This window comes from Heteronotia binoei, chromosome 10, assembly GCF_032191835.1.
Source record: "Heteronotia binoei isolate CCM8104 ecotype False Entrance Well chromosome 10, APGP_CSIRO_Hbin_v1, whole genome shotgun sequence".
Classification (NCBI taxonomy): Eukaryota; Metazoa; Chordata; class Lepidosauria; order Squamata; family Gekkonidae; genus Heteronotia; species Heteronotia binoei.
In genome coordinates, this window is record NC_083232.1 from 42,490,126 (window position 1) to 42,503,412 (window position 13,287).

General features: G+C 41.7%; 1 protein-coding gene across 1 annotated transcript in view; it reads left to right on the top strand.

Moving 5' to 3' along the window:
- AKAP9 (A-kinase anchoring protein 9) overlaps window positions 1-13,287 on the top strand; it is a 163,536-nt gene that overhangs the window by 48,966 nt on the left and 101,283 nt on the right. Inside the window, exons 9-14 of the mRNA XM_060248483.1 lie at window positions 1,190-1,400; window positions 8,918-8,997; window positions 9,480-9,579; window positions 9,898-9,995; window positions 11,165-11,267; window positions 12,574-12,772. Coding sequence (XP_060104466.1) covers window positions 1,190-1,400; window positions 8,918-8,997; window positions 9,480-9,579; window positions 9,898-9,995; window positions 11,165-11,267; window positions 12,574-12,772 — 791 coding nt within the window. The remainder of the gene's footprint in view (window positions 1-1,189; window positions 1,401-8,917; window positions 8,998-9,479; window positions 9,580-9,897; window positions 9,996-11,164; window positions 11,268-12,573; window positions 12,773-13,287) is intronic.

A 13,287-nucleotide genomic window follows, 5' to 3' on the forward strand; every position in this document is an offset into this window, starting at 1 on the left:
CTAATATTGGCTGAGACTTTTGGGTCTTTGCCTTTTTTGAGAGTCAGTGCTTCTTGGTGGGTGTAGGTGTGAGTGTGTTTGGAAACTTGTCAGGAGTTGTGGGGGAATACCCCCAAATGCCCTTAGAGCAGACAGAATGTAGCTTGATAGTTGATTGTACACAGCATTGAACTTAATGGAATTTTGAAAATATTTGCTCTCTTTAGTTTGTTTCCTTTGAGGTTATATGGAAATGTTTTGCTGTTTTCAGTAAAGCACACAATTGCTGATATTGAAGATTTTTATTTTAGCTTACCATGGTGGTAAGTGGATTGTGTTCCCTTCAGTTTTTAGCTGTACAATACCAAGTATCAGTATCCAAAGCAAAACAACAATGTGCATGCTGACATATGAATAACAGTTGAATAGCAAAATAAATTACCATAAATGCCGTTCATCCTCGTTCTCTTGGTTTGGATGTTTGAAATTCCAGGAGAGATAGTATCCCTTGGAAGCAGATGCATGAAATGCTGCCTGATTCAACATGAATACAAGCACAGCGCTGCTTTCTAAGGGTGATTTTCAGAGCAGAGTGTTCCACTTTTCAGCTTGTTGGGACTCAGCTCCTGTATTTGCAAACATGCTGTATCTACTATTACTTCTTTGGTATGTCGGTATTCATAGGGGTTATTCTACATGTAAGAGTCTCAGGTATCATGAACATGAGGAATACTGTTTTCTTCATCTTTCCTCACTGTATCTTGATTTTACAGTTTGTTCCCTGGAAGCGTGGTTTTGCATTTAAACTAAGAACTCAGTCTGTTTGTTCAGTCCAATAAAATTTTAAAACAGAGTGCCATTCCAATTTAAGCCCTTGATGAGATTTGTTCCAAAGGGTTTTTATTTCCTGCCCTGTAAGAGGATCTTTGAAACCTAGTGGGAGACTACTAGTTCTGCTGACAAATAAATATTACAGCTGTACAGACTATAATTACATTTGTTTAAAAGGAAATATGGTTTGCAAATATTGTACTGGAGTGGGAAGTAATCTGTAGAGAGTCATATTGGGAGCCAACTTTTTATTTCACATGCTTGGATTGCTGCCTTTTAAAATAATTTAACCTTCTGAGCTTTTTAGCTCTATTGTAGCAATTTTTCATAAAACAAGAGACTTCTAAAAAAAACTTACATTGTGTCAACTTTTACTCAGAGTGATCTAAAGCTGCAGATGGAGGCCCAGCGCATTTGTCTGTCTCTGGTTTATTCAGCTCACGTGGACCAAGTGCGTGAATACATGGAAAATGAAAAGCAGAATGCGCTTTCTGCTCTTAAGGAGGAGCTCCAGGTTTGTCATGCAGAAGAGCTGTATGAGGTTAAGAAAAACCAGCTGGATTATCAAGCTACAAAAGATCAAAAACCAGGTAAACCACTTAGGCTTGCCAGCTTCCATGTGGGGCCTGGAGATCTCCAGCTGACAGAGATCAGCTTCCCTGGAGAAAATGGTTGCTTTGAAGGGTGGACTCTATGGCATTGTAGCATGCTGAGGCCCCTCCCCTTTCCAAGCCCCACCCTCTCCTGGATCCACCCCCAAAGTCCCCAGATATTTTTTTAACACAGACCTGGCTACCCCAACTAAAGCAGAAAGAATTTTCTGAGAGAGGGGGTTAAGTTTGTGAGGATATTTTATATTATATGGCAAAGTATTTCTCATTATATATTACTATTTCTGAAATTTATTTGTAGTTGTACAAACATGTCAAAGCTTGGAAATTTAAAAGTTATTGTGATTAAAGGAAAGAAAAACATTGCAGCATGTGGTGGACATTTTTCTGGTTATTTTACACAACAGGTCTCTTTTTGATCTATCAATCTCATGTATTCTACAAAAATGCTTACAGCCGCATGGACTTGCTTTTCAACCTTGGTTTAATAGGGAGGTGATTTTAGGCTTGTAAGGCCTTCCTTCTGCAGAACTGCAAAAACCTACCCTGCTCTCTCCCTATTATCTTAGCCATTCACATCTGAAAGTAGCAGAATCCCTCTGGTTACTCAGCTGTGGTTCAGGCAGTGATTGGGGCTAACCATCGTTTTGCCCATAAGGATTCTGTTCAAGGAAGGATCCTTCTGCTATCAGATGCCTCAATAATGGGTCAGTTCCGTAGGACATTGCCCTACCTGAACTGTTTTCTTAACGGATAGCTGACTGGCTGGGATGAATAGCTGTGGCCACTCATTCTACCCTCCAGTTGCAGAAAGGAAGGACTTTCAGCACAGTACACACTAGTAGCTGAGCTCACCAGAAAAGGCAGCCATTTTGTAAAAGCAGAAGGCTCCAGACTTGCAGGATCATTCCTGAACTTGTCTTGATTATATTTCTGCTAGTGTATTAAAATATTCCTGGTAATGTATTAAAATATTCCTGTCTCCTCAATCAGGAGTTTCCATATTCAGCTCTGCATTTTCAGTGTAGTTGAGCATTGGTAAAGTAAGCCACCAGTAATTTAAAAAGTAAGCCACCAGGTTATGGGATTTTATAAATGCAGATTTCTAGATCAGGAAGGTAGGGATTAGCAAATGTTAAAGTACTTGTGTTTATGCAACTACAATACAAATTGTAAAGAAGAACTTTATGCACTTAGGAATGTGCTAGCTGAGCTCGCTAGGTGGAGCTCTCAGCAGCTACTTCATCTGTGGAAAGGGAAAGCCTTTGGATAATGATTAAGTTTTAGGAAAAAAAGAAGAGTATTAATTTTTGTTTTTATTAGTTAAAGGTACCTTTAAATATTAGTATTTTAAGTAAATAACACCGGCGGGGGTCAAGTAACGGGGGGAGGGGTGGGTAGAAAGTAATATATGGGATAGATAAAAGAAGTTATAAATGATGCAAGAAATCTAATTTGTTATCATGTGTTACCAAATAAAATTGTTTTAACCAAGGAAAGCCTCATGCCTGCAAGAATAAATACGTATAGTTTTGATTATATTTCAGTATTTTTATACTTGGTATAATTGTTGTACAAGATGAGGAACCTTACAAAAGAGGAAACAATTGTTCTAAGCACTGTGCACAGTAAAAAAGACTTTGACATCTCAGATCAGGTTCATCATCCTCTTGGAGAGGAGTGACAAGTGGAGTGCCTCAAAGATCTGTCCTGGGACCTGTTTTGTTCAACATCATTATAAATGATTTGGATGAAGGAATAGAGGGAATGCTTATTAAATTTGCCAATGATACTAAATTGGGAGGGGTTGCAAATATAGTAGAAGACAGGACACAGGATGAATTTGACAGGCTAGAAAACTGGTCTAAAACCAATAAAATGAATTTTAACAGGGATAAATGTAAAGTTCTGCATTTAGGTAGGAAAAATCCAATGTATGGTTATAGAATGGGGGAGATTGTCTTAGCAGTAAGTATGTGTGAGAAGGATCTAGGGGTCTTAGTGGATCATATGCTGAACATGAGTCAACAACGTGATCCAGTGGCTAAAAAGGCAAATGCAATTTTGGGCTGTATCAACAGAAGTATAGTGTCCAGATCACATGATGTGATGGTATTGCTTCACTCTGCTTTTGTAAGACCTCACGTGGAGTATTGTGTTCAGTTTTTGGCACCACATTTTAAGAAGGATATAGACAAGCTGGAATGGGTCCAGAGGAGAGCAATGAAGATGGTGATGGTTCTGGAGACCAAGTCCTATGAAGAAAGGTTGAAGGAGCTAGGCATGTTTAGTCTGGAGAGGAGGCGGCTGAGAAGTGATATGATCACCATCTTCAAGTACTTGAAGGGCTGTCATATAGAGGATGGTGTGGAATTGTTTTCTGTGGCCCCAGAAGGTAGGACCAGAACCACTGGGTTGAAATTAAATCAAAAGAGTTCTGGCTCAACATTTGGAAGAACTTCCTGAGCATTAGAGCAGTTCCTCAGTGGAACAGACTCCCTTGGGAGGTGGTGGGCTCTCCTTTCTTGGAGGTTTTTAAACAGAGGCTTGATGGCCATCTGACAGCAATGAAGATCCTGTGAATTAGGGGGGAGGTATTTGTGAGTTTCCTGCATTGTGCAGGGGGTTGGACTAGATGACCTGGAGGTCCCTTCCAACTCTATGATCTATGATCAGCACATTTAAGTTGCTAGGGGGTACTAGCGCATAGAATTTTAGCTGGTTGCTAAGGAACTTTAGCTTCCAGTTCACAAGAATTTTTTCCCTTCTGTTGGAAACAATGGAGGATGAGGGCACCTCCTTCTGGGGCCCATAGAATTGAACCCTCTGGTTTAATCTTTTTGAAACTAGCGGGGGGGGGGGTGAAGAGAGACACCAGAGCCAGTTTGGTGTAGTGGTTAAGTGTGCGGACTCTTATCTGGGAGAACCGGGTTTGATTCCCCACTCCTCCACTTGCACCTGCTAGCATGGCCTTGGGTCCGCCATAGCTCTGGCAGAGGTTGTCCTTGAAAGGGCAGCTGCTGTGAGAGCCCTCTCCAGCCCCACCCACCTCACAGGGTGTCTGTTGTGGGGGAGGAAGGTAAAGGAGATTGTGAGCCGCTCTGAGACTCTTAGGAGTGGAGGGCGGGATAGAAATCCAATATCATCTTCTTCTTCTTGTGGAGAAGATGTAAAATGAGTATATTTCACTTTATATTGTTTCTGTTGCCCCATTTGTACAGATACCAAGTGGAGTCTGTCATTGTGGGTACTTGTGGATTTATTTATTTATTACTTTAAATTTCTATCCCACACTCTCCGCAAGCGGACTCAGGGCGGCTAACAACATTCATTTTTACAAATTAAAAACCAATAAAAATAGCTACAATTTAAAATTATTTAAAAACATTTCATTTCATGGTGCTGTATCATTACAATATAATATAAGCGGTGATCATATGGTACTCTATAATGATGTAGGGTGGCAACTCTCTCCCGGTTAGATCTCAAAGGCTTGTCAAAACAGTTCGGTCTTACAGGCCCTGCGGAAAGTAGCGAGATCCCACAGGGCCCTTATGGCCTCCGGGAGAGCATTCCACAATTCTGGTGCTGCCACCGAGAAGGCCCTAGCTCACGTCAGCCGCAACCTAGCTTCCTTTGGTCCAGGGACGGACAATAGATTTTTTTGTCCCTGAACGCAGTGCTCTCCAGGGAACATGTGGAGAAAGGCAGTCCCGCAGGTAGACAGACCCCTGACAATAGAGGGCTTTAAAGGTCAATACCAACACCTCAGAACACAATAGGTGCCAGTGCAGATCTCTCAGTACTGGCCGAATGTGCTCCCACCGGGGGAGTCCCATTAACAACCGTGCTGCAGCGTTCTGCACTAGCTGTAGTTTCCGAGTCAGCGCCAAGTGTAGCCCCATGTAGAGAGCATTACAGTGATCTATTCTTGAGGTGACCATAGCATGGATCACCATTGCTAAGTTGTTGCGCTCCAGGAAAGGGGCCAACTGCCGCACCCGCCGAAAATGAAAAAAGGCGGATCTAGTAGTGGCTGCTACTTGGGCCTCCATTGTAAGAGAGGACTTAAGGAGCACACCCAAGCTCTTGACGTTAGGGGCCGGTATTAGTGACACCCATCAAGAGCCGGCAGAGGGATCTCCCCCCCTGGACCACCCCGGCTCAGGTAGAGAACCTCCGTCTTCGTCGGATTCAGCTTCAACCTACTCAGCCTGAACCAAGATGCCACGGCTTGAAGAGCCAGGACTAGGTTTTCTGGGGTACAGTCGGACTGACCACCCATCAATAGATAGAGCTGGGTGTTGTCTGCATATTGGTGACATCCCAGCCCATACCTCCTGACAATCTGGGCAAGGGGGCGCATATAGATGTTAAATAACTTTGGGGACAGAACCGCACCCTGTGGCACATCACATATAACTGGGTGCCTTTGGGATGATTCCTCCCCTTTGTCCCCGATCTTGGAGAAAAGAGGCCAACCACTGTAAGGCAGACCCCTGAATGCCCACGTCGGCAAGGCAGCTAGTCAGTAGCTGATGGTCAACCATATCAAATGCGGCTGACAGATCTAATAATAACAGCACTGCTGAGCCGCCCCAATTCAGATGTCGCATGAGGTCACCTATGAGGGTGACCAGAACTGTCTCCGTCCCGTGACCTGGTCGAAAACCGGACTGAAATGGATCAAGATGCTCTAACTTTTTAAGACCTACCAGCATTTTTAAGAACACTAGCACTTTAAAATCTGTCCTCCAGCTAATGAATTATCAGCTGTGATATATCGCAGTGGTTTAAGACTGTCCTTAAACTGATGACCCTACCCATATGTTACTGCTCATCCTGAGGCTTTTTAAAAATTGAGTCTATTTGGACCTAATTGAATATTTTATCTGCTAAATTGAACTGAGATATAAATTTTGCCAATTAATTAGATATTTTTTTTGGGGGGGGGGGTTAAACTAATTGGCTAGGATAAAACAAATTATTAGCAGTGGGAACAAGTTTTAATCCGGTCATAGGAAGTATTAGTGAATAGAGTGTTAGGTTAAGTGAGTGGGTGGGAGGATCAGGATACTTTGATGTGCACACTGCTGGTGATCTGAGACTCTGTGAAGACCATCAGTAAGAGATGTCTGGCCAGGGGAGGGGTCCTGGGGAGGGGAAAGTACAGTGGTGGGAACAGGCAAAATTGGAATGGAAGGAGACTGAGACACAAGAGGGCTCACTCCCCTTCCAGCCTGTGTCCCATCCCAATGATAGCAGGTATGGGGGCCAAGTGGAAGCACTCGCCTCCGTCCCTGGTATTGTGCATTGCCAGGTCCATAAATAATAAAATCTCAGTCCTGCAGAATTTTTTAATCAGGCAGGACATGGACCTGGCTTGCGTGACGGAGACCTGGGTGCGGGATGGGGAGATGGTTGCTCTCTCCCAAGTAGCCCCGCCTGGGTTCTCCGTTCTTCACCAGGCTTGGACTAGCAGGCGGGGGGGGGGGGGGGGAGGGATGGCTTTTTTCATATGGGAGGATTGCTCCTTCAGGGCACTTCCACCGCCAAGGATCATGGGCATAGAGTGTGCTGGCTTGATGTGGGATGTTGAGGAGAGGTTGGCAATCTGGCTGGTGTACCGTCCGCCTAACGCACCAGCCAGTGCCTTACAGTCCCTGATGGAGGCTGTAGCAGGCTGGGCATTGGAGCATCCTCGGCTTATAGTCTTGGGTGACTTCAGTGTCCATGCCAAGGACATGGCTTCCATTTGGGTGACGGACCTAGTGTCTTCCATGGCAGCGCTGGGACTCTCCCAATATATAACAGCGGCCACACATCGGGCCGGACACACGTTAGACCTGATCTTTGCGACGGGAGTTGCAGTGGATCAGATTTCTGCCGAGGCAGTGCCATGGTCTGACCTCTATGCCCTGAGGGCCTGTGTGGATACGCCACCCCTATCCCATTTAGGCCGCGAGCAAGTTCTAGCTCGCCCGCGAAGGCAGATGGACCCTCTGCGGCTTCAAATGGCTTTACAGGATCCCTGGCCCTCTGGTGACTCGTTAGATGAACTGTTGGAGATCTGGAATAGCCAGCTTTTCACAGCCATTGACAAGATTGCTCCCTGACGTCCTCTCCATCCTCATTCACAATCCGCTCTGTGGAGAGAATGGCGACGTACTCGCGACAAAGCTACGAGAACATCTTATAGGTCATTTATGCGGACCTATGAGATGGCAGTCCAGGCCACAAAGAAGGCTTACTTTGCGTCCCAGATTGCGTCTGCGACCTCACGCCCAGCACAATTGTTTAGTATAATTCGATCATTAACAATTTTACTGCAAGGTAAACCAAATGTTAGAGAATTGGAAATTGGCTGTGAGGCTTTTGCAAGTTTTTTTGCAGATAAGGTCTCGTTGCTCCGATGCGACCTCCTCGCCATAATTGATACAGTGAAAGAACTTGAGGCACTGAGCGTGTCTTCTGGTCCAATTCTAGATTCCTGTAATCCACTCGACCTAGCGGAAGTCGATAGGATCCTTTTCGCTGTACGCCCTATGACTTGTGGTTGGACCCATGCCTGTCCTGGCTTATAAAAGCTAGCCAGGCGCTGTTACGTAAGCCACTACAGGGTATTGTCAACAGATCCCTGGTAGAAGGGATCTTTCCCACACCTCTTAAAGAGGCTGTGGTCCGTCCCCTCTTGAAAAAACCATCTGCATATCCGACTGTATTGGCAAACTATCGGCTGGTATCAAACCTTCCCTTTTTGGGTAAGGTTATAGAGCGGGCGATGGCAACTCAGCTACAGGGATTCCTGCATGACACTTCCTGGATTGATCTGAAATTAAGAAGAAATTAGATTATGTACTTGATAATAGCACAAAGGTGGTAACAGAAGAGAGCCAGTTTTCTTTTAGTAGAACCATAATGTTGCAAAGGTTTTTATAATGCTCATATTCAGGGATGGAATTCTAGCAGGAGCTGCTTTGCATATTAGGCCACGCAACCCTGATATAGCAATCCTCCGAAGAGCTTACAAGGCTCTTTTTTGTAAGCTCTTGGGAGGATTGGCTACATCAGGAGTGTGTGGCTTAATATGCAGAGGAGCTCCTGCTAGAGTTCCACTCCTGTTCATATTGTACCATGAATTTTTATTCCCAGTATCTTATTGCATTTTTGTGTTTTCAGTTGTTACTATTGTTCTTATGTGTAATGTATTTTTACCACTTTATACAACATTGTCAGGGTGTAAAAGCTTTTGAGTGTTGACTTTCCAAAGCTTGTCCCCTGAACCTCCTACTGGTCTCCAGAGTTCTACTGGGCTCAAATCTAGCTCTTCTACTGGAGACCAAAATGGTTAACCTCTGAAACTATTTTGTATTCTGTTAAAGTAAATGGCTATACAAATAAAAATGGGCTGCAAGTATTTCTGTATTGGTCCTTTTCCTTAAACAGCAGAAAATAAAGTGTTATAAACCTATTTCAGTGCCAGTTTGTGTTTGCAGATAAACAAGGGCAATCTATATCTGCGCGCCTAGAAGGGCTTAGCAAGACAGTAGCTGAAGAATGCTCCAAAATTAATCAGGTGAGAAACATTTTTCCATAGGAGAAATGAAAATCTGCATTTTTATTTCTGGCCTAACTTTTAAAAGTTTCATTGTACTGTGCACTCAGCCTTTAGTGTAAAGTGGAGAAACCAAAAAAATATAGATAAATATCATGGAGCAGTAGAATATGGCAGATTCTGATTTTAAGGCTGACAACAGGCCCAAATAAAAAAAAAAGTTCTGTCACTTTAATAGAGGCTTAATGTGTGGAAATGGGTAGCTGAAGTGTGTTATAGTAAGGAGGTAAATTACATCACCTGATACATTAAAAGGCCTTAAGGCATTGTTATATTAAAGAGACAGGACATTTTTTTTCTCTAGGCAGTTAGCAATCCTACCTAACTCTGTCTTCAAGATCATAGTAGCATGAAAAGTAATAATCCCTTAATACTTGTTGCTTTTTCTGCTTAATTGATATAAGATACAATATTAATATCTTTTAAAAAAATTTTCCTTGTAGTCTCTGTGCAATATTCTTCATGAAGAACCTTCCATTGCTCTTGAAGATAACACTGGAGAGAAATCTAGCACTGTATTAATATCTAGAATTGAAGCTCAAGGTAACTCAAATGTACACACTTCTTTTCTCACTGCCTTCACTGTTCGAGGCAGCAGCCTTTCTATTAAAAAGCTACAAGGATTTGCTTCTCCATAAAATCATTAGAGAAGAACAGACATTAACAAGAGTGGGAACTGGTTTTGGAAAAACATGGAGAATATATATATATATATATATATATATATATTTACTATTCTTGGGAGTGGAAGGCATGGGAATACTTAGAGATCTGGTAGAATTCGGGACAAATCAAATACTTATCAGGAAGTGTGAGGTCAAACTACCCACAAACTAATTAAGATACTTGTCTACAATTTAGATTTGGAGAGAACACTGCAAACTATCCTAAGCAAGATATTGGAGGAACACCACAGTTTATTGGAATATCATGCACAGTTTTTGAAAGATGTAACAAAGGTAGGTAGCTTTTAGTAATTTCTAGATGACACGTAATCCTTTCATTTCAAAAATACATTCAGTCCTGTGCACACTGCTTAAATCTCATTGTCTTCAGCCTAATTCACTGAAAAATCAGTGGGCTTGCTTTTTGAGAATCCTAATGCCAAATTAATGGTTATGGTTCACATTTTAGGAGCAGCTGAAATACATTTAGCAACAACCAAAGTGGTGCAAATTTCATTCCCAGATAAAAGATTAAGTATGGGATGATCATCTGAATCATCAGGGAATGTTGCAAGAAAAGGGGTTCTCAGGAAGGCTCTTAAACTACCTTAAAAAAACTTTTTTTGTTAATGAGTACATGATTTGGATCATCTAGTTATAATACCTGTAATTCAGCCTAATTGTTTGCAGAATTACATCTATTTGAACTAGATGATCCAAATCATGTACCCACATTTAACAAAAAAACCTATCTTTCTCATTATAAGGGCTGCAATATATGTTCTGTTAATACCTGTAATCCAGGGTAATTGTAAGCAAAATTACATCCATTTCAACTAGATGATCCAAATAATGTACTCATGTTTTTTTAAAAACTCTCATTATAAGGGCTGCAATCTACCTTCTAATTAAGGTAAACTCAGCAAGACATTACAAAGATGTGATCAGGTCTACTGTGCCACAGGGAGGAGGCATGAGACTTGAACTGAAGACAACAGTGCTTACTGTAGGGCTTTTTATCCCAGATCCTCCTCAGTGCCATTGTTCCTATAAAAAAGCTATTTTGCTCCATTGGGGAACATTTACAGATACCAATTTCTCCTTCCTCCTTCCTTGCTTTCAGAAGGAATTTAGAAAGGTGAGAGATCTGATCACTATGTTCTCCTCTGTGTTTCCTTAGTTCAGTCCTTGGAGTAACTACATAATAGGAATCTTGGTTCTTAGAACACCCATCTAGGCACTATCAGAAAATTGTAATATCGTTATTTTTAGAACAGATTCATTTTGACACTTAACAGTTTAGGGGAGAAGGTTGTGACCAGTATTTTTATATATATTTGCTAGTAGATTTTTATTTTATATTCATAAATAAAGCTGCAGAATGAAAGAAAGTTTTAGAAAATCCTGTCAATTTCAGAAAAGATAACATTCATATTGATTTTTTTTTTGCTCCGTTTCCCTAGGTTGAAGAATTTAAGTTGTCACATGCAGACCACAATGAAAGAAAAACTAGAAATGCCCAGCAAAGTCTTGGACGCTTCCATACGCCATCTCAGGATCTTAATGGTAAAGATATGTACATATTGTTAACATATCTGTAATGTAAGTAAACAAGATGATATCTGACAAAAGGTCTCTAAAGTGCTACTGGACTTGTATTGAGATGGGGGTGGGAGGATTTGGAAATCTTTTCAGGATTCTTTGATTTAAGTTCTAAGAGGTCTGGGGAGGTTACTTTCTTTGTCCTTGGTTCTCGGTCTTATGTAGCTGTAATCAGGATGGTTTTTGATGTTGTATGTTTTGGTCCATTTTAAGAAGTCACCCAAGCAGTGTTTCCTCTAAGTTTCCTCCAGCTCACACATTTTTGTCTTAGCTCAGGAAAAATAGCCCTAGAACAAACTAATTTATGCAGTAGAATTATTACTTACAAGACTCCACAGATTAGATGGAGCATTTCCCCCAAGTATGTAGAAATCTTACCTTGTCTGTGGGTGGTTTGATCTGCTGCTTGCATGATCCTAATGAGGGCAGCTCCTTTACTATTAGACAGAGGGCAAAGCTGGGAGCTGCTGGAGACAGAAGCCTGAAATCCCTAAATCTCTCCCTTCAAGAACTCAAAGATTTGAGCCAGCTGACTTCTTTTCTCCCCTCCATTCACCTCCCCCCCTTTAACTGATACTGTGCTGCCCTCCAAACCTCTATTCCTCCTTGAGCATCAGGTGACATTTTTTAATTAATGTGAATACATATATATTTTTGTATACCTGGGCATGCTCTACATAAGTAGAACCCCCTGCCTTTCTCTGTAGGTGACCTTTTACTGGTTCCTTTTACTAGTTCCCCCCCACACAATTTAATATTGACTGTAGTAATGATTTTAAAGTATTTTTAGATTCCATATCAAAATTAAATGTTGTAGAAATAACAACAGTGTGACTTTTTTATACAGTATTCATGTTTTCTATTTCTTTCATTGTTGTGTTCACTATTTGAAGATAGTGGCACAGATGTATACTTTTCTGGGCTGTTCAAGATGGTGGTTAAGGTAATTCTGACGGCTTATCAGCTGTTGGAAGGTGATAGCAAGAAGAGTTTGAGCTGATCTGGGCAGTGCTCACAGTTGCTGCTCCAGTGCTTGCCATTGTGTGTGCACCATGAAAACTGGATGCAGTTCAGAACTGAACATGTGATTCACAATTCCTAGTTGTACTCCTGTGGCTGCATATGCTACCACTTACAACAAGGTTTTAGGAGGGAAGGATCCTTCAATGGAATAAATAATTTATATTGTTAAGGATAACAGTACACTGATATTATTGCTTTTTACATTTTCATTTTTTGAAAAAAACTATTATGATTTGGTCACATATAGATTTCAATGTTAGTCAGTCTCACTGGGAAGATATGGAGAAGTTTAAATCTCAGCTTGAAGAACAACATGCTCAAGAAGTTGAACGCCTCCGATCCTATTACCATCAGCAGTTGAAAGAAACTGAGGAAAGATGTACTACAGAGATAGCTCACTTGCAGAGTAGACTGGAAAATGCCAGGGTCCCCTCTGAATGTTTCAGGTACATTTTGGTTTTTGTCTTCATATTTCTATCCATAATGTAGGCTGCAGTCAGGGCCAGCTCAAGATTTTTGTGTCCAAGTAAAAATGAATTTTCCCATCACAATATTGTTGTCTGTTAGGAGGAGGGGCAGAGAATATGCTTTGACTTCATGAGTTTTATTTATTGGTACGTTCCAGTTGTCACCCTGTTCCATACAGGGGGCAGAGAACAAAGTTTTGCTTTGTTCACTTCTATAGTATGGGGGAAAGTGAGCAGACAACAGATGCTGTCTTTCTCTGTCCCCCAAATCCTGTTTCAGGCCATACTGTGTGAAGCGTTTGTGGAAGGAGAACCAATTGTTCCATAACTCAATGGATTTTTCCATTTCACTTGAAGCCCATGAATTATGCTGCCCCTGGTCAGATGCCTGTATTGCCTATTGGGTTGAGTCAGCTGTAGTATTTATTACATGGAGAATAATTTCTTATGCTGAAGAAGGGTTAGTACTTTCAGAGAGTACTAGAGCCTTTCAG